The 25,118-nt window shown below is 45.2% G+C and overlaps 1 protein-coding gene across 8 annotated transcripts in view; it reads right to left on the bottom strand.

Annotated features, from left to right (window-relative positions):
* The window catches only part of TRIP13 (thyroid hormone receptor interactor 13), a 303,085-nt gene that overhangs the window by 191,738 nt on the left and 86,229 nt on the right, over positions 1–25,118 (bottom strand). For all 8 annotated transcript variants that reach the window (XM_068236476.1, XM_068236479.1, XM_068236480.1 and 5 more), the window contains one exon: positions 8,410–8,465. In XM_068236476.1, the coding sequence (XP_068092577.1) occupies positions 8,410–8,465 (56 nt within the window). The remainder of the gene's footprint in view (positions 1–8,409; positions 8,466–25,118) is intronic.

The following is a 25,118-nucleotide window of genomic DNA, read 5'->3' as shown; positions in this document are numbered from 1 at the left end:
CACACCATTACACCACCACCACCAGCCTGCACAGTGGTAACAAGGCATGATGGATGGATGTTCTCATTCTGTTTACGCCAAATTCTGACTATCGAGACTCATCAGACCAGGCAACATTTTTCCAGTCTTCAACTGTCTCATTTTGATGAGCTCGTGCAAATTGTAGCCTCTTTCTCCCATTTGTAGTGGAGATGAGTGGAGTCTTCTGCTGTTGTAGCCCATCCGCCTCAAGGTTGTGCATGTTGTGGCTTCACAAATGCTTTGCTGCATACCTCGGTTGTAACAAGTGGTTATTTCAGTCAACGTTGCTCTTCTATCAGCTTGAATCAGTCGGCCCATTCTCCTCTGACCTCTAGCATCAACAAGGCATTTTTGCTCACAGGACTGCTGCATACTGGATGTTTTACCCTTTTCACTCCATTCTTTGTAAACGCTAGAAATGGTTGTGCGTTAAAAATCCTAGTAACCGAGCAGATTGTGAAATACTCAGACAGGCCAATCTGGCACCAACAACCATGCCACGCTCAAAATTGCTTAAATCCCTTTTCTTTCCCATTCTGACATTCAGTTTGGAGTTCAGGAAATTGTCTTGAGCAGGGCCACACCCCTAAATGCATTGAAGCAACTGCCATGTGATTGGTTAATTAGATAATTGCATTAATGAGAATTTGTAAACAGGTGTTCCTAATAATCCTTTAGGTGAGTGTATAACATTAAAAATGATCCATCAATGATTCAGAACTTAAGGCCCTTGGACCTGATGGGTTCAGCAACGAATATTTACTCACCTTCGCAGATTCTCTAGTACATAATCTCTCATCACTATTTAATTCCTTTCTAGAAGGGAACCCAATATCTAGTGAGTACTTAGAAGCAATCATCACAGTCATTCCTAAGCCTGATAAAGACCAAGCCTCCCCAGCTAATTTTAGGCCAATATCATTACTCAACTCGGACATCAAATTATATGCAAAACTGTTGGCAAATCATCTGATGCAAAAAAAAAACCCTTCTCTTTTAGTTTATGATCAGGTGGGCTTCACGTGAGGACGTCAAGCGAATGATGGTATGAGGCGAATGCTGGGTTTTTCTTAGACATGCAGAGATCTATTGGGTGCCTTCAGTGCTCCAAACTTTGGACGCATTCGACAGACAGAGTTCATTGGCAGTTTTTTTTTTTTGTATCAATTTTTATTGAAATTTTTATGAAAGAGATAAAATGGTGTACAGCTTGCAACATAACTTAACACTTACAGTAAGTACAGTTACTACAGCAGAGTAAATTAATTAACATACTTCAAGTTGAAACAATCATGCAATATAACTGGCAATATAATAATGTACTTCATCCACTACTATTTTCTGACTTTTTGGAAAAGAAAGGAAAGGATCCGTGGTATTAACTCCAGTTATAACATCTTTATAAACTACTGGGAATTTAGAATATTAATAGTATACCGTATATACTCGCAAGCAAGCCGAATTTTTGACCCCCAAAAAGGGGGTCAACAGTTGGGGGGTCGGCTTACTTGCGAGTCACCTGTGGTCCGCGCCCCCCTCCCCGCTCCCCCCTACGGCCGCCGCTATCAACTGAGCCTGCGCCGCATCTTCTATTATTCCCCTCTCCGCTCGTAAAGTAATTCACAGCAGCGCGCCCCACAGCGGCTGCTGTGATGATGAAGCAGGAAGCCGTAGAGAGAGAGCGGCTTCCTGTAGCTATGGGAACCGCTCTCTCTCTACGGCTCCTGCCCCATCTTCACAGCAGCCGCCGTGGGGCGCGCTGCTGTGAATTACTTTACGAGCGGAGAGGGGAATAATAGAACATGCGGCGCCGGCCCAGGTGATAGCAGCGGCCGCGCGCGGGGGGGGGGAGGATTTAAGTGGGGGCACTGTACTAGCTATACTGGGCACTATATGGGCGCTATACTAGCTATACTGGGCACTATACTAGCTATACTAGCTATACTGGGACACTACCTACCCATACTGGGCACTATACTAGCTATACTTGGCACTACCTACCCATACTGGGCACTATACTAGCTATACTGTGCACTGCCTACCTATACTGGGCACTATACTAGTTATACTGGGCACTATACTAGGCACTATACTAGCTATACTGGGGCACTACCTACCCATACTGGGCACTATACTGTGCACTGCCTACCTATACTGGGCACTATACTAGCTATACAGGGCACTATACTAGCTATACTGGGCACTATACTAGCTATGCTGAGCACTATACTAGCTATACTGGGGCACTATACTAGCTATACTGGGCACTATACTAGCTATACTGGGGAACTATACTAGCTATACTGGGCACTATACTAGCTATACAGGGCACTATACTAGCTATACAGGGCACTATACTAGGACACACTGGGGGGGATCACGCGGCCAGCATTTCCTACCCCCGGCTTATATGAGGGTCAATCACTTTTTCCTGTTTTTTCAGGTAAAAGTTGGGGGGTCGGCTTATATGCGGGTCAGCTTGCTTGCGAGTGTATATACGGTAGATAGAAATTTTCCCAGGAAGCTATCATATGTATGGAAAGTCTACCATCCGTCAATAACCCAAATATGGTCGAATGGAGACAGACCCATATTGCGGTAATTTATTCAGTACCCGCGAATGAGACCTGGCCTCCAGCGAGGTCAGGCATGCTTATTAACTAAAGGGAGCATAGTTCATGCTTAATTAGGTACTTACTACATTGGTAAGTCCAAAAAGAGAGGAGGAAGAAATGTGCTTTAATTTAGTAGCCTTTAGTGAAGTTGAAGGAGAAAGCTGTTGTATCTATAAGCTGTCTTAAAGAGAACCCGAGGTGGGGATCGTACAAAGAAATCTATACACAGAGACTAGGTATGGTTATAGTGCCCAGCCTCTGTTGCTAGGTGAATCCCCGCTAAGTCCCCCCTGCGCTCCGCTCTCCCCCATAAATTACAGCCGCGCTGGCGACACGCAGCGTGTCGCAGCGGGCTGTATTTACCTCACTAGTGTCACTCACGGCACTCCCACGCCTCCTGCAGAGCGCCGGTCCCCGCCCATGTCCCTTCCCTCGCCGCTGATTGGAGGGAAGGGATGCGGGCGGGGACCAGCGCACTGCAGGACGCGGGGGGAGCGGTGTGAGTGACATTAGTAAGGTAAACAGCGCGTAATTTATGGGGGAGAGCGGAGCGCAGGGGGCACTTCAGCGGGATTCAACTAGCAACAGAGGCTGGGCACTATAGCCAGACCCAGTGTATAGATTTCTTTGTACGATCCCCACCTCGGGTTCTCTTTAAATATCTGTATAGAAGAAAGGTGAGTTTAAACGGAGAGGGAAAGGTTAGGTAAAGTTCAGAGATATAGATAGAAAGAAGATCGAGATGGAAAGTCAAGAAACTCGAGAGATGAGGAGTGTCCAAGCAGGTCATCATTATACAGAATGTTCATATGAGGAACGTCCTGATAACAATCTCACCAATTACATACCATTGTTATTTGTTCAGGACTTAATAGGTAAGCAATTAATGGGTCCCAGATTTTATGATATTTTCTCATACTGTCATTCATACGAGCCCTCAACATTTCAAAGAATAGAATATTGCCAAGTCTATTTTTAATAGCTTTACAAGATAAGGATTGGGTATTTCAGGCGGCTGCTGTAATTTTTTTTTAGTCACAGTAAAGATGTAATTAATATGAGCATTTTGAGCAGAAGATAGATTCGGGTATGGGCATCCAAGTAAAACATGAAAAGGATTTCACGAAATCGGGGCATTAATCAGAGACGATGGCCAAGTACACACCCTAATCCAGTCTGCTGACTTTTTTACAATTCCACCATATGTGAACAAAGGTGCCTGTAATTTTACATCCTCTGAAGCAGTCACTCTAACTCTACCTATTATACTTGGCCACCCTCTGGGGAACTAAATACCATCTAAATAATAGTTTACAGTTTACCTCAACAAGATCAGCGTTTATTGATAGTTTAGGGATATTTGCCCATATGTCACACATATCAGCATAGTCAACATGTAGGCCTAGGTCTTTCTCCCATTTAATTATGTAATCAGGTTTATTCTGTGAATGAGTGAGAGTGAGTTCCTTATATATAAGATAAATAATCCCTGAGGAATGAGGATTAGTGTCACAGATGTTTTCAAAAAATGTCTTACTCATTGGGGAGTCTAAGTTAATGAGGTGTTTGCATATAACAAAATAGTTCAGAGGGTGGGAGTGCGAAGTTCTTGCGTAAATAAGCAAAAGATTTGATATCGGTATTAGTGACAAAGTCTTGGATTCTATGAAGTCGGACCGGAGGAATGGGCTGGAGGAATTTAAAGCCACCAGAAACGAGGGGTTATCTAAAAAGGAGAGGAGTGGTCTATGGGCGGACATCAAGTGACCAGAATATTTACAACTATCCCAAACCTGGAGAGAGTGCTTTATAATGGGGTTAGTAATCTTTGTGCGATGTACCAGAGTAAGCCAAAGAAGATTTTTTATTTTGATAGTTGCAATAAGTTGGCTCTCAATATCCACCCAAGCATGTCTATCACTTTCTAGATGCCAATTTGCCAGAATGGCCAATTGAGCTGCTTTATAATAGCGTGTAATATTAGTGTAAGGATCCTTCCTGTAGCATATTCTTTCCGTTGCAGTGGAGCTGCAAACGGACAGTTCTGGCTTATCTGCTTGCATTCGGTTGTGTATTTGCAATGGGTCTCATTGTCATTTGCAATCGCTCTGCAGTTCTGGGCAGCTCAAGATGCTGTCATCATTGCACCAATTGCTTGTTGCAGCTGAGCTGCGGCCAGATAGCCCTGGATTCCTGCATGCATGTTGTTACATAATTCTGCATGTATTTCTTATGGGGGTCCTTTGCATTCACAGCCAGCTAGCAAATGGTAATCAAGCCAGCTCAGAATTGAGTGATTACCATTCAGCTGTGTGGAGATTTGCATACCTGTATCCATTTACTGATGCCAGCATAAAAGTGTGCCTCCCATTTCATACCCCGCCCGTCATAGTGGCCAGTACGCTGATCTACTGGGCACCTTGTTACTCTGTATAGTTCTGTTATTGTAGTTCTATGCGACCTTATTACTTGTGCTTTAGCTAGTTCTTGATAAATATATTTGCAGACTTGCTAATATATATTTATCCGTTAGTTGAGCCTTTTGTTATTTTTCTTATTATTGTGTATTGCCTAGTTCCATGCGTTCGCTGCATCCGCGGTGGATCAGTGAAGTCCATTATCCAGATAGCTTGGATTCTGCCAGAAGCACGTTGGTGACTGTAGTATTCCTGCTACTCTAGTTTCTGGGAACGTAACTATAGGCTGCAATTGCTATTAGTTAAGTTCTATCCTGTAGTCTTGCCTGGGTGGATGCTTGTTTGTGACTGTTAGCCTGCTTGCTCTGCTGCTGTGGACGTGACTGTGAGCAGCGGTTGCTACTAGTTACGCTCCAATCTTTAGTCTTGTCTTGTACCTGTCTGAATGCTTGTTATCGCTAAGGCAGCACAGTGCGAACTAAGGCAGCGCAACTTTGCACTGTGCTGCCACTGTGTTGTAGCGATATCGGAAACCCAGAGCTGCAGTTGCTCTGGGCAGCCTGTGTACCTCTTCCATTATCCAGCTCTTAGCCTTGTTACGCTGGGTGGTCAGAAAGTATGACCCCCCCAGCATTACAATTAGGTACTCCCAACCCTCCATCTGTTCTCAGGCGATAAAGATTCTGTGCACCCCAAATAAAGCTGTTCATTTTCCGCTGACGAGATTCAAGAAATGAAGAAGAAAAAGGGATAGGTAATAATCTAAAAGCATATAGTAGTTTAGGAAGAATGGTCATTTTTATGGCCGCAATTCTGGACAGAGGTCTCTCTAACCCCCCCCCCCCCCCCTGGTCTCCAGCCGACATGCTCCTCAACGTGTTTTTTTCCGTCTTTATCTTCGCAGGTGTCTCGTCTCTGTGACCACTTGAGTATGTTCATGTTGTCAGGTCAGAGATGTACAGGTGAGTGGGCTCCACTGAAAATGTACGGCAGGGGTCTCAGGGGACCACAATTCGCATTGCAGGAGGCCTGAGGGGCCCAGCAGCCATCTCTGAGGCCGTGAGGGCCAATCCAATACTATTTGAGAACTGTGGTGCCTCTATGGAAGAGGAGGTGCATGCTGGGAGCTGTAGTGCCTCTATGCAGGGAATAAGCATGCTCAAAGCTGTGGTGTCTCTTTGGAGGGGAGAAGCATGATGGGAACTGTGGTACTTCTATAATGGGGGTACGGCTTGCTGGGAGCTGTGGTGTGTCTATAGAAGGGGAGGATAGTAGAGGGGCTTCCTGTATCTTCCTATACCACACCTTCCCAGTGCTGGGTTCCTCTCTGAATAGGTTTCTTCAGTACACAAGCGTAACTGTGGGCGAGTGTATCAGTACTGGGCATGCACAAGTAAGGTCCACACATGCCCAGTAAAATGAAGTGCATGTGCACAGATTAAAAAAGCCTTGCAAAAGTGCCTTACTTCTACTGGGCATGTGCACATCTTACTTGTGCATGCCCTGTATGGACACACTGGCCCACGCCGCCCATGCTTGCCCAATGAATGAGCAAAGAGGGGACAGTGCTGGAATGGTGGGATGCAAAAAGCTTTCATTAATAGGTTCAGGTTCTGTTCTTTTTCTGTTGGGGGGAGGGTTTGAAATATATGTATTGGTGTGGGTGGGTGGGGGCTGGTGATAAAGGGCCTTGGGTGGTGAAAAGAACAAATCTGGCCCTGGTAGCAGTTAAAGAAAGGTAAAAAGCATTTACCGTATATACTCGAGTATAGGCTGAGTTTTTGGGACCAAATAAGTGGTCCCAAAGTGGGGGTCTCGGCTTATACTCGAGAGAGTATAGGTGGCCAGGCATACCTCCCCCGCAGGCAGTTCGCCCCGCTTCCCATGCAGGCAATGCGGCACCCCTCCTCCTCTCTCCCCCCCCTCACTTCCCCACAGGCTGGAAGATTAGATAGGAGAGGGTATCAGCGGGACTCACCCGCAGGCCGACTCTTCCCTCTTCTCGGGTACCCTCTCCATGCCTGAAATAACAGCAGCAGTGGCGGCAGCGGGATGTCTCACCTTCCGGGCGGCTCCAGGCAAAGATCAAATGTCTCTGGGCTTGATCTTTGCCTGGAGCCGCCCGGAAGGTGAGACACCCCCGCTGCCGCTGCTGCTGCTATTATTTCAGGCATGGAGAGGGTACCCGAGAAGAGGGTAGGGTCAGCCTGCGGGTAAGTCCCGCTGTTCCCCTCTCCTTCTATCTAATCTTTCGGCCTGCAAGGGGAGACAGGGGGGGTGCGCTGCCTATGGGGGAAAGGGGCAAACCTATTGCTGACTACCTATACTAGAGACATCTACACCTGGCCACCTATGCTATATCACCTATGGCTGGCTACCTATACTGCAGACATACACATCTCACCTATGGCTGGCTACCTATACTGCAGACATCTACTCCTGGCTACCTATACTAAAGCACCTATGGCTGGCTACCTATACTGCAGACATCTACACCTGGCCACCTATACTGTAGCACCTATGGCTGGCTACCTATACTGCAGACATCTACACCTGGCCACCAATACTAGAGCATCAATGGCTGGCTACCTATACTGCAGACATCTACATGTGGCCACCTATTCTAGAGCACCTATGGCTGGCTACCTATACTGCCTACATCTACACCTGGCCACCTATAGTAGAGCACCTATGGCTGGCTACATATACTGCAGACATCTACACCTGGCTACCTATACTGGAGCACCTATGGCTGGCTGACTTGTACTGGATATACCTCAGCTTATACTCAGGTCAATAATTTTTCCCTGTTTTTTAGGGGTATAAGTTGGGGGGTCGGCTTATACTCAGGTAGCTTATACTCCAGTATATACGTTAATCCTTTAAATTATTTAATGGACTTATACCGCTATGGTTAGTTGTCCATATTCTGCATACCCTGTCATATGTTGACAGGATGCCTCTGTGTGCATAAATAACATATTTTTTTATATGGCAGGGAGAGGCCAACAGTTCTAATCCACAACTCAGAGCTGATGTATTATTTGGCTATATGCTTATAGGTAAAGTTGCCCAAGTGTAGGATGCAGAGTTGTGCTAACCTTTCCTTGATGCAAAGGCATGCAATGTACAAAGATTGTAAGAGTTTAAGATAATTATTTGCATCATTTAGTGTGAGTGTGTGTGTGCGCATGTGTGTTTTTTGAAAATGCTTTAATAAAAATAATATTTTTACATGAATGTGACCAAAAACATCATCTGATTTAAAAAAAAAAAAAGAGCTCCAAAATCCAACAACTCCTAGCCCCCCCCCAAGCCACAAATGACAATGATTGCATAACATACATGATACTTACATTTGTCTTAACTTCATTGTCAAATATTAAGCTCTCCCACAATCCATTGAATTCTACTACAATATTAAAAACAGACATGAAAACCATGTTAAATATTTCTGCAAATATTACATCAAATACAAAAAACAGATGTAACGAATCTACTATGTAATATAATAGTACTTTTTTCAACCTCACTTTGCATACAGATTTTAGTGTTCAGGGCAGCAATCTTGGTGCAAGCCAGGTGGGGGAGGCATTGAAAACCATTTGTCTGAACTGTGCGTATGCTTTTATCTGAACCACTTAAAGTAAACCAGAGTTAAACATTTATAAAAGATTTATACATACCTGGGGCTTCTTCCAGTCCCCTCCGCAGCAATTGCTCTCACAACATTTTGCTCCACCTTCTCTGGGTCTCAATAGAAGCCCTGTAAGTTTGGCTCTGCGCATGCACAGCCCGACCGCGTGTGCGTCTCCCCACACGCTCCCATGGCTGGGAATGCTCTGTGTGTACTGCGCAGGCACCCTGCCACGGGAGCACGTGCAGCCACACTGCACATGCGCCGACTGAACCCAACTAGCTAAACTTACGGGGCTTGTACCGGGACAAGGGGAGGAAGATGTCGTGAGAATGATCGCTGTGGAGGGGGCTGGAGAAAGCCCCAGGCATGTATAAATCTTTTATAAGCGTTCGTCTCTGGTACACTTTAAAGAGGAGCTATCAGCCATACTATCTCAGAAAAAAAACACATATATAAGTAGATAAATACTTGCTCTACTTACATAACATATGTATTGCACTGTCCATGTTTTGATTTTAGTGATTTTTCTACATTAAAAATAGGAGAAAATCCTTATTAGCATTTCCCATATTAACTGTGGCTATTTTGAAGCCAATCCTGATGAAATATCCACCCTGACTCTGCTCTGCCTGATTGTGTATGTATTGCTTGCCCTTCACTATAGAAAGTGCATTGTCTCAGCATGAGAAATATTGGCCAATCAGAGAGGAACAGAGGTGTGAGAGGGAAAAAACAGTAGGGAAAGAGGCTTCAGACAGTCAGGCTGCATTAGTTAAGTTTGAGGGGAAGTAGAGCAGCAAAAAGGACAACCCAGCATGCCCTGCAAATTCCTTTTTGTGTACCAAATTTTGTGTGTACCAAATAAGAGTCATGTAAACTGGGAAATTATCATTTATCAACAAGAAAAGTAATAGTGATTTCAACTTTTTGATTGCCTGGTTAGCATCCTTATTACTTGTTTACCAGATAAAAATAAAGAATTGATTTTTGATTTTATGCCTGACAGTTACTCTTTAAACTGAAATTAAGAGTACAGAAAAGTCAAAAGTTTGCTTTCACTTCAGGTTTGCTTTAAATTAAAACTTTAAAATGTAGTCTGAGCAATCAGGACGAGTTTGAAAGAGTATTTGATAACTTTCCAATAAAGCAGCAATATAACACCCTACATAATTAGGAATAATACTCAAACAATATAAATGATTAGTATCATAAAACGTGTACATCTCAGAGTGAAAAGAACCCTTACTTTCGACAAAACACTACACAGAACATTTATATTGCGCTTTTCTCCTGGCAGACTTATAGCTCCAGAGCTGCAGTCACTAGGCTCTATAGGCAGTAGCAGTGTTAGGAAGTCTTGCCCAAGGTCTCCTCACTGAATAGGTGCTGGCTTTCTGAACAGGAAGAGCCGAGATTCAAACCCAGGTCTCCATAACAGCGAATATGCTTCACAAAACCTTGTTTTCAGAATGCTATCAATCCTTGAGGTGTATTCCCACAAGGCCTACATTGCTTGTTAAACTTTAACACACATAATGCTATTTGTGTAACTATTTCAGGGCTGAATAAATCTAGTCAGAAGTCAGAAGATAAAAATGATCTTTACTACTCTTCCTATAGATGAGGCCAATACACATTAAAACTTCATGCAAGATGGAATTATTAGCATCTCAATTTGAAGGCAAAAAGCAACGAGCATAAAGTGGTATCCCACTGTACCGTGGGAACACCTAATGGGGGAAGTTAGATAAACGACCCGTATATATGAATTAGCAAAACAAAAGAAACAGACAAGGTGACAAGACAAGACAACATACAAGATGGTATAAACTCAGATACCTATCTGAAATAATTACCGGAAAGGCCCAAACTGCATATAACACATGATCTTTATTAATGGAAATAAACAATTAAAAACAAGGCATGGCCCCTGAATCATAAACAGTTATAACCTAGGACCACCAATAATCCAAAATGACCTGTGTCACACTATCCAAGTAAAAATCACATCACGGTCATAGGCGCAATGCCAATAATAAGGTATAGCCGTTGATGGACAGTGTATGTGGCACATGAAGTCGAAAATTCCTATCAATAGGCAATGTGCATGGTCCCATTAGAAGCAAATTCACAACAGATAAATGCTTGTGTCACACTGTCCAGGGAAAATAATCACTACAGCCCTGAGTAAAGTATCAGGGGAAATGCATGCATACATAGAGTCACAAACACTGTCCATCAACGGTTATGGACAGTGTGACACAAAGTGAGAATTAAGCAGGCAGAACAGAATGAGTAAAATGAGTTTCCCTCTTCTTGGAACCTAAAAAGTAAAATTATTTATACTAGCTGAAATGATGTTGTTGTTGTACGTTAGTGCTTGGTTGTCTTAGGTGAAAATCTAACATTAAAGAGGAACTGTAGTGAAAATGACGTAATGAATAAAATTGCTTATTGTTTACAATATTCATTTATAGATTATTTAGTCAGTGTTTGCCTATTGTAAAATCTTTTCTCTCCTTGATTTACATTCTGAAATTTATCACCGGTGGTGATATCTTTAGTTCTGCCAGGTTATCTGTATGGAATGTCATTACTGAGAGTTCTATGCAAAGTGGGAGATATTGCTTGCTTGGCAGTTGGAAATAAGCCGTTATTTTCCACAATGCAATGAGGTTCATAGACAGCAAACTATCAAATCCATGGTCATAACATCACTGTGAGAATCCGCTCAGCTGCCTGCGCAGGCAGGCAGCCTTTTGACCATTGTTTAGGTTTGCTTGCTGCAGGACTCTGGAAAGGAGACCTTCTGTCAGTTGTGCAGCTTGTGTTGCTGAGGGATTTGCATACATTAGTCATGCAAATCCGTTACCTGCCTTCTTTTGATGACTGGCACTATAAAAGCATTCTGCTCCCAGAATGCTTTGCTGGACATTTCCCTTCCATGGTCTGTTCCTGATGGACACTGCTGGAGTGTCAGCCATTGCTATCTAGTATAGTTAATTCCTGGGGGTTGCTTTAGGCTCCCCTTCTAGCCCAGTCAGGTTGTATTATCTGTATTGCCTGTTCTGTCTTGTCTTGCCTGTTGCCATTGTCCTGTCCCAACGGTGGTCGACAGGAAATGGTTCTGATCTCTGTTCTTGGAGTATAGCTGGTGCAGCGGTTGCTACCAGCTATCTCTTCTGTTCTGTCTCCTGGGATCGCGCTAGCTACTTTTCGCTAGCGCTGGGGATCCTTCTGTTCTACCTTCTGGGATCGCGCTAGCTACTTTTCGCTAGCGCTGGGGATCCGTCTGTTCTGTCTTCTGGGATCGCGCTAGCCACTTTTCGCTAGCGCTGGGGATCCTTCTGTTCTGTCTTCTGGGATCGCGCTAGCCACTTTTCGCTAGCGCTGGGGATCCTTCTGTTCTGCTACTCTGTACCTGGATCGCGCTAGCCACTTTTCGCTAGTGCTGTGGATCCTATCTCTCGCTTGTCCCTGTTTTCATGTGTCTGTCTTGTCTGCTACGACCGCTTGCTGGAGGCTCGGTGAGGTAACCGTTAAGCAAGCGTTCGCGTCCCCTGTTTCATGTTTGTCTGTCGATGGTTAGTTAGGCGTGCTTGTCTCTATTGTGCTTATCACGTGGAGACCGCGCATAACCGCGTGCACTGTTGCGAATGAGTGCGGTGTTCGCGGTTAGCTAGCGTTTGTTATTTTCCACATCTTCTCTTTGTATGATTTGCTGTGCCTTTGCTACTCTCGTGCTCCGCCTTGCTGTAACCTTGTGTCACGTCTGGCGAACGCACCTCTCGCGATCGCGTTCCTGCTTCTTATCTGCTGTGGTGTGTGCACAGTCACGGGTAGGCGACTAGTTTTATGCACACATACACAATCTGTCTCTGTGCTCACTCTCAATCGCTTCTCTTGCGATTGCGTTTCTTCCCTTCGTACAATTCCTGTCTGGCGTGTGTGGTAGGGCAGAGGAGCTGTTCCTCTACACTCCACAGCTCCACCTGCCGACAGGAATTTCCCTCTGCAGGTGCATTGCACCTAGCCTGGGTGTCCTCAATTATATGCTTGTGGAGGAAATCCGCCGCGTCAGCGCACGTCTGGTGCGCTGACCACGGAGACGATTCCGCAATCGTTACAATCACACTGTGGAAGGGGTTTCACCACAATATCAGCCACACAGACCTCCATGATGATATGTTTGAGAAAAGGAAAATATTTTTCTCGTGGGAAAAGGGATATCACCTACTGATGGGAATTAAGTTTGATCCTTGGTTACAGTTCCTCTTTAATATTGGAGTTCATAACATTTCGAATCTGCATAATTGAATGATTTCATATGTGCATTCATGGATAGAGCAGGCCTAGACATTTCTGAGTCACAAAGCAATTCTCAAAGCCTCAGGGCTAGGGACACAATGAGCATGTAAATGACCGATACGTATAAAGGCTTGTACACACGTCCAACAAAAGCGCACAACCAACCCAATGACATGACCGACTGCACAGCCAAGCGATTGCATACAGCAAGCATTCAAACGAATTGTACAGATGTGGCCAACTGTATGATATCGGTCCAACTGTCATATGAGTTGATCCACTGATTGGATTGGGAAAACTGCCTGTTATCATTTGCTTGTCTATTCATATGTCACTTTAATCTAGCAGACAACAGTTGGGTGGGACAGTTCTGTGCTTCCGGAGCGGCGTGTGCATGATGTCACCTGGGTCGGCAGGGGAGCAGCACAAACAATGCGATCGGCCATTACAAAGCGAGAGCTGATCCACTAGGCGGGTCACTCACGGGTTGGGGCTCGGCGACAGCTGTACACGCCTGACTAATGGCTCAAGCGGGCACTATCAGTTGCCTTAGTCAGGCGTGTGTACAGGCTTTTACAAGGATGAGACATAGAATAAAGGCCAGCGCACACCAAAAACTGCTAGTGTACCCGCAAACGCTAGTGGTTATTCAGAGTGATTCTAGGCATGTTCGGAGCGATTTTCTAAACATGCCTAGTATTTTTTTGGAGTGTTTTGGTGTAGCATTTTTTATATTTTGTTACAGTAAAGCTGTAACTGAACAGCTTCTGAAACAAAAATGCTTGGAAAATCTCTCTGATCTTGCTCTTTTCAAAGCGATTTTCCACTTTCCTATACTTTAAATTGAGGCAGAAACGCCTCAGAAATCCGCAAAAATGCTGCAGCACTATATCAGCGCCTGCTATATATCGGGCACCCAAAGACCGCTATTTTGTATTGGTACCTATGGCGGCGCCCATTTAGTACACTTGCTGCATGTGCATTTTTTTCCTGCACCGGGTGGGACCTGCTCGCTCTTCAGGGTACAAATGGAGTTTAATATATTTTTCTAGTTAGTCAGGACAAGTATGTTTTTTCATGGGTAACTGTTATACACTATTGCTTATACATGTGAACAGGCAACAAGCTACTTATCCTGCACAAATAATTAGGGATAAATGACAATTAAGATTGTAACATGGAATGTAAAAGGATTGTGGCCTCCTGTAGAGAGAACATAGGTTCTAAGGCATTTGAAAAAGCTTAGGGCTGATGTGACCCTCTAACAGGAGATGCACTTGGGTGAAGCAGAGTTTAAATATTTGAAAAAAGGGCGGGTAGCCCCTGCTTTGGATCGCTGCCACAACATTAAAAGACCAGAGTGATCATACTAATGTCACGGTCAGTTACCTGTCCAGGCGAGGCGGCTGGCACATGCGGATGCTGGCAGGCGTCGTGGGGGGTCCCGGCGGGCCTCCTTGCAGGGTGGTCTGTCGGAGCTCGCCAGTGCGCGTTGCGTTGTGCGCCGTGAGCATTGGCGCTGAAAGGCGTTGGTGTGAGGGCCGTCCACGCGCGCACGCAGGGACGTCTGTTTTATGCATCTTCCTTGTGCGTGGTTCTATGTATAGAGTAGCACTCACTGGCCAGCCATCCAGTCAGGAATGGTAGGTGTGCTGGGCAACTTGAAGATGGGCAGGTAGCCCGAAACAGCGGACTGTTTTGCCCTACAGTTCTTTTTAATATGTTTGTCTTTTCTACCAATAAATGAAGATACATGCGTGAAGGTGGTGCGGATTATTATGCTTTGATCTTCCTTGTGTGTGCGCGGGCATGCGCGTGTTTGCGCATGCGCGCGTTCGTGTGTGCGCATGCGCGCGCAGCACGTCGCACCGTGCGCGCGTGACGCGCTACGTCGTGCGCGCGTTGCGCGCCAAAAGGCCTATTTAAGCCTGGAGAGCCCAGACCTCTGTGCTGTAGTATTGCAGCTAGTTTGGTTCCTGTGACCTGACAATCTGTCTGCCTGTATTCTGATCCTGCTCCATGCTGACCTTGGCTTGTCTGACTATCCGCTCTGGCTTTGACCCTTGCTACGTACGACTACCCGCTCTGCTGCCGAACCTTGCCCGTCTGAGAACCCGCTCTGTTGCCGAACCCTGCTTGTCTGACTACCCGCTCTGTTACCGACCCCGGCCTGTTCACGGATCTACTCTCCTGCCTACCAGCTACAGCATCTGCGTGTCAAGACCAACACTGGTGTACGGGTCATTGCAGTACCAGACCCGTCCTGCGGAAGTCTCCAGTTCCGGTTTACTCCAACTACTGTTCCCAGCTCAGGGCTTTTGGTTGGTAAGTTGCAGGAGTTGCTGCTCTCAGCATAACGGTCTCCATAACTCCAGGTACGTGACAGAATACTACAGCCCTTACATGGAGACCGCTGAGGCAGCGAAGGTTCTGACTACCCTATATGAACAAATGGCGGCCCTGACTGATGCCATTAAGGAACTACAGACCAGTCACTTACGCCTGGAAGGAAGAGTTGGTGCACTAACTGCAGCCGGGGGACAAGCTCCAGTAACTAACCCCCCCCCCAGTCAACAATACAACTCCTGCACTTCCAGTTGCAATACCTCCTCCTGAGCCACGTGTACTCATGCCTGAACGTTTTTCTGGAGACAGAACTAAATTCCGTGCTTTCCGTCACTCCTGCCAGTTATATTTTAACCTGCAACCTCGCACTTACTTCTCCGAGGAAATCAAGGTGGGACTCATCATTTCCTTACTTCAGGGTGAACCCCAAGCATGGGCCCATAATCTCATGGATCAGAAGCATGCGTCTCTAGCAACTTCAGAGACCCTGTTCGAGGCTATGGCAGTTTTATATGATGACCCGCAGCGCGGTGCTACTGCTGAGACCGCATTAGGTTACTTACGTCAAGGTCATCGGACGGTGGAAGAATACTGGGCGGCCGACACGGACTGGAATGATTCTGCTTTAAGATATCAATACCGGAAGGGACTTGCAGCCCATATCAAGGATGAACTGTCTAGAGCTGATGCTCCCGCTACTCTGGAATTATTAATCACTGCGGCAGTTCAAATTGACAGGCGGGTCCGGGAACGCCAGTTGGAGAGGGCCAGTGAGCGTAATCCACGTTTCAACTGGGTACCTTCCTTTCCTACCAGCTCTCCTGCTCCTGTGACAACCGAAGATCAACCGGATCAGCCTGAGCCGATGCAGATCTGTGTAATCCGCCCTCGTCTTCCTCCAGAAGAAAGACAGAGAAGACGTCAAGTAAATTTATGTTTCTATTGTGGAGCAACAGGCCATTTCCTAGAAGCATGCCCGGTTCGTATGCCTGGTAAGAAGCAAACGCCATGGATACGTCCTGTAGGTAATTTCCAGATTATCCGACCAGCCTCTAATCATTTTTCTGTCCCTGTTTCTTTTCAGTTAACCGGAGGAAACCTTGAAGTTTCAGTCATCATCGATTCCGGCGCATGTAGTTGCTTTATGGATATTACATTTGCTACCACTCATCAAATTCCTATGCAGTATAAGAAGAATCCCCTTCTCATTCACCTAGCTGACGGTAGTGAAGTCAGCTCTGGACCTGTCATCTGGGAGACGTTACCCATAGCCACCACTATTCAAGGGTTACATGAGGAACAGCTAACATTGGATCTCCTTACGTCACCTTTACATCCCGTCATTTTAGGATTACCATGGCTTCAGGCGCATAACCCTGCTATTAACTGGTCTTCTGGCACCATATCTTTTCCCTCTACCTACTGTGACAAGAGTTGTATAAGGGAGCGGCCAGGATCAGTGGGTACTCTTCTTTGTACAACTTCTCTACAAGAAGTCATACCTGAACAATACCATGCCTTCCTTGACGTTTTTGATAAGAAGAAAGCAGACATACTACCTCCTCACCGACCATACGATTGTCCCATCGACTTACTTCCTGGTTCAGCCATCCCATTCAGCAGAATGTTTCCTCTATCAGAGCCAGAACAGGAGGTGTTGAGAGAATACATCGAGGAAAATGTAAGGAAAGGCTTCATTCGACCCTCAAAGTCCTCTGCTGGTGCTGGAATCTTTTTTGTACAGAAAAAGGATGGGACTCTCAGACCTTGCATTGATTACAGGGAATTGAACAAAGTCACGATCAAGAATAGGTACCCTTTACCACTGATGCCAGAACTATTTCAGAAACTACGTGATGCTAAGATTTTTACAAAGCTGGATCTCAGAGGGGCCTATAATCTAGTAAGAATAAGGGAAGGAGATGAATGGAAGACCGCCTTCAGATCACGCTACGGTCATTACGAATATCTGGTCATGCCCTTTGGGCTTTGTAATGCACCAGCCACTTTTCAGCACTTCATTAATGATGTACTAAGGGAATTTATCGATCACTTTTTAGTAGTTTACTTGGACGACATCTTGATTTTTTCAGCATCTTTGGAAGAACATAGGAAACAAGTCTGTCAGATACTGGAACAATTACGATTGCATAGTCTGTATGCGAAGGCCGAGAAATGTGAGTTCGAACAACATACAATTCAATTCTTGGGACTCATTATTTCTGCTGAGGGGTTCACCATGGATCCACAGAAGGTCCAAGCCATTCTGCAGTGGCCAGCTCCCGTCAACCGGAAAGCAGTTCAAAGATTTGTAGAGTTTGCCAATTTCTACAGGAAGTTTATTAGGAACTTTTCTGCCATCATCTTACCCATTACAAATCTAACCCGGCAACACATTCCGTTTAAATGGACTGCTGAAGCCCAGTGTGCCTTTGAAAAGCTCAAGAAGTTATTTACTTCTGCATCCATTCTCAGACACCCTGACCCAGTATTACCATACATCCTTGAGGTGGATGCTTCAGACTCGGCAGTGGGTGCAATCTTGTCTCAGAGATCAGGTGAAAAAGCCGTGCTTCATCCTATAGCATTCTTCTCTAAGAAATTGTCTGACGCGGAAAGGAACTATGACGTGGGGGACAGGGAGTTACTGGCTATCAAATATGCCTTAGAGGAATGGAGGTATTTATTAGAAGGAGCATCCCAGGATATACTGATTTACACGGATCATAGGAACCTGGAGTACCTGAAGACGGCAAAGAGACTCAACCCCAGACAGGCGAGATGGGCACTTTTTTTTTTCAAGATTTTAATTTCATATCACATATCGACCTGGTTCAAGAAACACTAAGCCGGATGCGTTGTCTCGCATGTTTCCTGAAGACGATACGTCACCTGTAATGGACACTGTTCTTTCTAAACAGAACTTTCTATTGATACAACCTGATCTGATCGAGCAACTTCGTCGAAATACTTCAGATCCACCAGATAAAATTAAAGCAAAGTTGGTGGCCAAGGATGGTTTGTGGCTCTTCAAGAATAGAATCTTCGTGCCCGAGGATCATCGACGGGAAGCGTTCAAACTATATCATGACCATCAGTGGACTGGGCATTTTGGCAGTGCAAAGACATGGGAATTAATTCAGCTCACTTTTTGGTGGTCAGCTCTACGAAAAGACTGTGAGAAATATGTTAAGTCGTGTCAGGTGTGTAATCGGAGTAAGGGTTCGAAGCTTAAACCATGGGGGTTGTTGGATCCTCTGCCTGTTCCTCCTAGACCATGGCACTCAATTTCTATGGACTTCATTGTAGAATTACCAAATGCGGAAGGTTCAAACACAATTTTTGTGGTGGTGGATCGATTGACAAAAATGGCGCACTTCATTCACATGAAGGGATTACCTTCCGCCAGAATCACGGCTACAGTATTCATCAAAGAGATTGTACGTTTGCATGGGGTTCCTAACAACATTGTGTCAGACAGAGGGACTCAGTTCACATCACAATTCTGGAAAAGTTTATGCCAATTACTCAATATACAGTTGCATTTCTCATCCGCTTATCATCCCCAATCCAACGGACAAACAGAACGCACCAACCAGACATTGGAACAGTACCTCAGATGCTTCATTTCAGGATTACAGGATAACTGGTCTCAGTTGTTACCATCTGCGGAATTTGCTTATAATAATGCTGTACATTCTTCTACTAAACAAACCTCATTTTTTGCTAATTACGGTTACAATCCGTCATTTTTGCCTGGAATGATAAAAGAATCTTCGGTTCCTGCTGCGGAAGAATTAGCCAAATGGCTGGCTCAAAATAATCAACTCCTGCAACAATCTATGGCTCAGGCTCCAGGGAACTTCAAGAGGAAGGCTGATTGTCACAGGAGAGGAGATTTGGACTTGGGAATCGGAGATCGTGTGTACTTATCAACCAGGAATCTGAAACTCTCATGCCCGTCCAAGAAATTAGGTCCCAAATTTATTTGACCTTTTGAAATAAAAAGAAGAGTAGGACAAGCATCATATGAACTCGAACTTCCCAGCAGTTTCAGAATACACCCTGTATTTCATGTTTCTTTATTGAAACCAGTATCACCGGAACTCTTTCTGGGACAAAACTCTGTACCACCTCCACCGGATATGGTGGATGGTGAAGAGGAATTTGAAGTGGAGGATATCCTTGATTCCAGATGGAGGAATGGAGGTCTACAATACTTGATCAAGTGGAAAAACTATGGAATTGAGGACAACTCTTGGGAACCAGCCTCGTTTGTCCATGCAACCGCATTGGTGAGAAGATTCCATCAGAGGTTTCCTGATAAACCAAGTCCAAGAGGCATCCGGAGGCTGCCCGTAAGGGGGGGGCATTGTCACGGTCAGTTACCTGTCCAGGCGAGGCGGCTGGCACATGCGGATGCTGGCAGGCGTCGTGGGGGGTCCCGGCAGGCCTCCTTGCAGGGTGGTCTGTCGATGCTCGCCAGTGCGCGTTGCGTTGTGCGGCGTGAGCATTGGCGCTGAAAGGCATTGGTGTGAGGGCCGTCCACGCGCGCGCAGGGATGTCTGTTTTATGCATCTTCCTTGTTTGTGCGCGTTTGCGCGGGCGTGTGTGTTTGCGCATGCGCGCGTTCGTGTGTGCGCATGCGCACGCAGCACGTCGCACCGTGCGCGCGTGACGCGCTACGTCGTGCGCGCCAAAAGGCCTATTTAAGCCTGGAGAGCCCAGACCTCTGTCCTGTAGTATTGCAGCTAGTTTGGTTCCCGTGACCTGACAATCTGTCTGCCTGTATTCTGATCCTGCTCCATGCTGACCCTTGGCTTGTCTGACTATCCGCTCTGGCTTTGACCCTTGCTACGTACGACTACCCGCTCTGCTGCCGAACCTTGCCCGTCTGAGAACCCGCTCTGTTGCCGAACCCTGCTTGTCTGACTACCCGCTCTGTTACTGACCCCGGCCTGTTCACGGATCTACTCTCCTGCCTACCAGCTACAGGATCTGCGTGTCAAGATCAACACTGGTGTACGGGTCATTGCAGTACCAGACCCGTCCTGCGGAAGTCTCCAGTTCCGGTTTACTCCAACTACTGGTTCTGCAAGCACTTCTGCCCCGTGCCAACCAGAGTACCCTGTTCCCAGCTCAGGGCTTTTGGTTGGTAAGTTGCAGGAGTTGCTGCTCTCAGCATAACGGTCTCCATAACTCCAGGTACATGACAACTAATTAATAAATTGCTGAAAAGCAGTGCTGAGGTAATTCAATGCGATGAAGCTAAAGATGGCTTGGTGTTAAATTGCATATGCCTGGTGAGACAATATGTACACACACAAACACACATATTTATATATAGTATATATACAAAGTATATGGACCTAATATGGGGACTGAGCAGTTTCTGCAATTGTTACAGTGGCAGCTGAGTAATGAGGATGTCCCTAACTTGAATGTGGGACTTAAAGGATGTTATGAAAATTGTGGAGGAAAGGCCGGAAGTGAGGAGGAGCGAGCCGGAGCAGATTAGAGTAACACTACAACACCTGGAAAATTAGAAACTACTTGCAGTTAATAGACATGTGGAGGTTTACACACCGGTATGACAGGGAATTTTCCTTTTACCATATATACTCGCATATAAGCCGACCAGTGTATAAGCCGAGGTGCCCACGTTTCCCTCAGAAACCAGGAAAAAGTGATTGACTCGTGTATAAGCCACCTCCCAGTACAGCCCTGTTCACAGTAGCCAGATGTGCCCCCAGTACAAGTCAGTCTCCAAAGCATAGCCAGATGTGCCCCAATCCCTGATTTTTGCATGTTCAGGGGACACACACAGTCTGGAGAAGCGCACTCTGCACACCATGTTGTAGGGGATGGGGGGCACGGTTACAGCGGGCAGCAAGCTGGCAAGAGCAGGATCGCTAATGCACAATCCTTACGCTCCTCTTCCAGTAACAAAACCTCCTCCACCATTCGTTAGGCTACGCGAGTATATAAGGTGCTCTCCGGTTCACGTCTCCTTCTCCCGTCTTGACTACATATTAGCAGACGAGAATTGGGTGAATAGAATTCAGTCTGCTGAATTATTAGATGTGGTGTTATCAGATCACTCCCTAGTAGGTATTGATTTAACAGAAAAGATACATCGGGGAACAGACATCTTGTAGAGATTTCCTCAGCACTTACAGTATTACCACAAATTCTATCTCTTGTTGTGTGGTTGGTGGTTGGATTACAGGGAGGATAATAGAACTCATGAAAATAACCCCCATGTCCTTTGGGACACAGCAAAAGTGGATCTTTGGGGCAGAATTGTCACATATATGGCCACAAAAAAAATCCCCAAAAAACCAGAGGGCCAAAACTTAAAGGGAACCTAAACTGAGAAGGATATGGATTTTTCCTTTTAAAATAATACCAGTTGCCTGAATCACCTGCTGATCCTGAGTCTCTAATACTTTTAGCCACAGTCCCTCAACAAGCATGCAGATCAGGTGCTCTGACTGAAGTCAGACTGGATTAGCTGCATGCTTGTTTCAGGGTGTGATTCAGCCACTATTGCAGCCACAGAGATCAGCTGGACTGCCAGGCAACTGGTATTGTTTAACAGGAAACATCCATATCACTCTCAGTTAAGGTTCCCTTTAAACAGAGACTATACTGAGAGTATGAACTGCCTATATAGACAGTATAAAAGAGACCTCACAAAGTAGCATAGGAAAGAAAGCCAATTCAGATTAGGAAGTTTGGCATGTCGCAGGAGCTGATGCCGACCTTCTACACAGCCACCATCGAGTCTATCCTGTGCTCCTCCATCATCGTCTAGTATGGCGGCGCCACCACAAGCGGCAAGTACAGACTACAAAGAGTAATTAATGCTGCAGAAAGAATAATCGGTACACCCCTGCCACCACTGGACTTCCTCCATGCATCCAGGCTGAGGACAAGGGCAAATAGGATCACGCAAGATCCCCTCCACCCGAGCGGTCGCTTCTTCAACCGCATGCACTCCGGCCATTGCTACAGAGCCATTTCCACCAAAACCTCCAGACACAGGAACTCCTTCTTCCCCCAAGCTGTGCGCCTTCTGAACTCGAGCCCTGCACGCAGAAAAGCTAAATAACAGGACAGGACTGTCACCCAGGCCTGGGGCGGTTCTTCATTCCATGTGTCTATGCACCTAGGACTAATTAACTAATTAGCAGAACTAGCGGCTACGCACCTACCCTTTGCCTGTCTTCACTGCACGTGTACTTGCACTACATGTTTTCAATGCCATGTCTGTTCTTTAATGTTTTCTGTATTGCACCACTATGTTTTAATGTTGTTCTTGCACTATGCTCTTTACTGATGTGTACCACAAACAATTCCGGGTGTGGCAACTGCCGCACTTGGCGAATAAATATGATTCTGATTCTGGTTCAAGAATAGAGAGCTGCTACTAACACCTTACATAGACCTTACATATTATAAATATGGGGCAAAGTGTGAAAACTCCTGGCGTTAATGAGTAAGGGGCAATACAACCCACTCATCATTCACAAAAAAAAAAAAAAAAAAAAAAAAAAGATTTTGGGGGGATGGCAAAGCGGAGACTGATGCATCACCACAAAGAAAGCAATGACGTCTTTGTCTTTAGACAATTCTATGCAAAATTATACAGCACTGAAGGAGGGCAGGACACACAAAGCAAGGAAGATCTACTCAATAAGATCAAGCTACCGAAACTGACCCCAGCAGACCTGGACGAGTTGTGCTAGGTACACACAATGCTATTTCCTGTCCGATTGACAGGAATCAGATTATTATTTCAGCCACCAATCTGCTTCTGTTCAATAATGGGATCAATTTTCTGAAGTTATCACAGTAAAATCGACCCCGTTCTCGAATGGGAGCAATTTGTACATGTACACATGATGCAACTTCCTGTCAGATTACCTGTCAATCTTACGGGAAATTGCATCATGTGTACCAGGGCTGTGGAGTCAGTACAAAGATCATCCGACTCCTCAGTTTATGAAACCACCGACTCCAGGTACCCAAAAATTTCTCAGACTCCTCAACTCTGACTCCATAGCCCTGGTGTGTACCCAGTATAAAATGCTAATATCACAGATAAGGAAGTGTAAGGCACCATAAAACTATTGTCCATTCATAAAGTCTAGGGACCAGATGACCTACTGGAAGAATTGAATAAAATTCTGCAAAAAGAGATATCCTCTGTACTTGCACAGGTATATAACAAAATACTACGAGGAAAGGGAATTCTATGTTTAAGGAATGGGGCGTATATAAAATGAATTTACAAAAAGGTAAGGACACTTAATATCCAGGCTCCTATTGTCTAGTGTCTTTTATCGCCAGTCAATATGCTCTGCTAAGAGGTAAGGAGTGGTTCCACATAAGAACAAAGCATAGTACGTAAGATTTTGAAAGGGAAGTCTTTTGGGATCCCCTAATTGTAGAGTTAATCACTTTCAGGAGGAAAAGCTGTGCCTCAACTGGCATTGCATGTTTAGGAATTTTTTTTAACCAACACCCCACTTCCATCCAATACTGTGACCGGTGGGGGCATAGCCACACAATCTGGAAAAAACCCAGATGACAGTTTTCACATCTGCCACAGACGTCAGCCACATCAGTCCCAAACCAACTCTGCTTAGTCGGTAAATAGTAGGCCCGGTGAAGGATTTTAAGGGCTATCACCCTGTCTCTTGCCGGAGATGCTAGCTCTCACTGTACATTGCAGGGATTCTTCCCACACCACCTAGTATGACCTAGTCTGGTCAGGTATATCCAAGTTCAATTCATGAAAAAGATTGTCTATTTTGATAGAGATGGTTCAGAGAACTACCTTGTAAAAGAGAATAAGGCTTTGGGAAGATGCTGGATAGCAGCAGGGGATGAGGATATCACCAATGGATGCTTGGGAGGGGAAAACTAGGTATGGAAGGTGTGACAGAACTGTAAGTATCGGAAAAAGTATTTGTAATGTAGCACACCCGTACGTGTAGCTATGTTAAGTGGGTCCTGTTCCACTCTGGTGACACCCACAACCTCCAGTGATACACATAAGCCAGCAGTATAATGTTAAGCAATTTTATTGGATCCGGACACCCAGTAATAAACTTAACTAGTAAGTAAATTAACAATTTACCTTCTAGCAATATGTTCTAACAGATAGGTCACAGCATCTGAACGCACAGTCATGGCAACAATGAAATACCAACAGTTGTTTACAAAGGAAATGCAATAGAGAATGACATCTCCAAAGTCTCTGGAAAGTGTTTGACCCAAAGAAGCACCAGAAAATCACGAGATGTCAAATCCCAAAAATCACAGTAAATCATTAAGTGCACTTTAAATTACAAATGTGTAAACTGTTATAATCAAACTCAGATAAACATTTAAGCTAATTTGCCTAAACATTGGCCAATGTTAATCTGAGTAGTAAGCCGGCAGCTGGAGCTCATATATAAAACAGTATTTGTAATCCACAAGGAGCTTCACTCAGGAGAGCAGCAGCAGAAAGATGACACAAACTGGATTATTAGATATATAGTGGGATGCGAAAGTTTGGGCAACCTTGTTAATCGTCATGATTTTCCTGTATAAATCGTTGGTTGTTACGATAAAAAAATGTCAGATAAATAGATCATATAGGAGACGCACAGAGTGATATTTGAGAAGTGAAATGAAGTTTATTGGATTTACAGAAAGTGTGCAATAATTGTTCAAACAAAATTAGGCAGGTGCATGACTTTGGGCACCACAAAAAAG

This window comes from Hyperolius riggenbachi, chromosome 5 (genome assembly GCF_040937935.1).
Source record: "Hyperolius riggenbachi isolate aHypRig1 chromosome 5, aHypRig1.pri, whole genome shotgun sequence".
Lineage (NCBI taxonomy): Eukaryota > Metazoa > Chordata > Amphibia > Anura > Hyperoliidae > Hyperolius > Hyperolius riggenbachi.
This window is presented reverse-complemented; position numbering and strand designations above follow the sequence as displayed.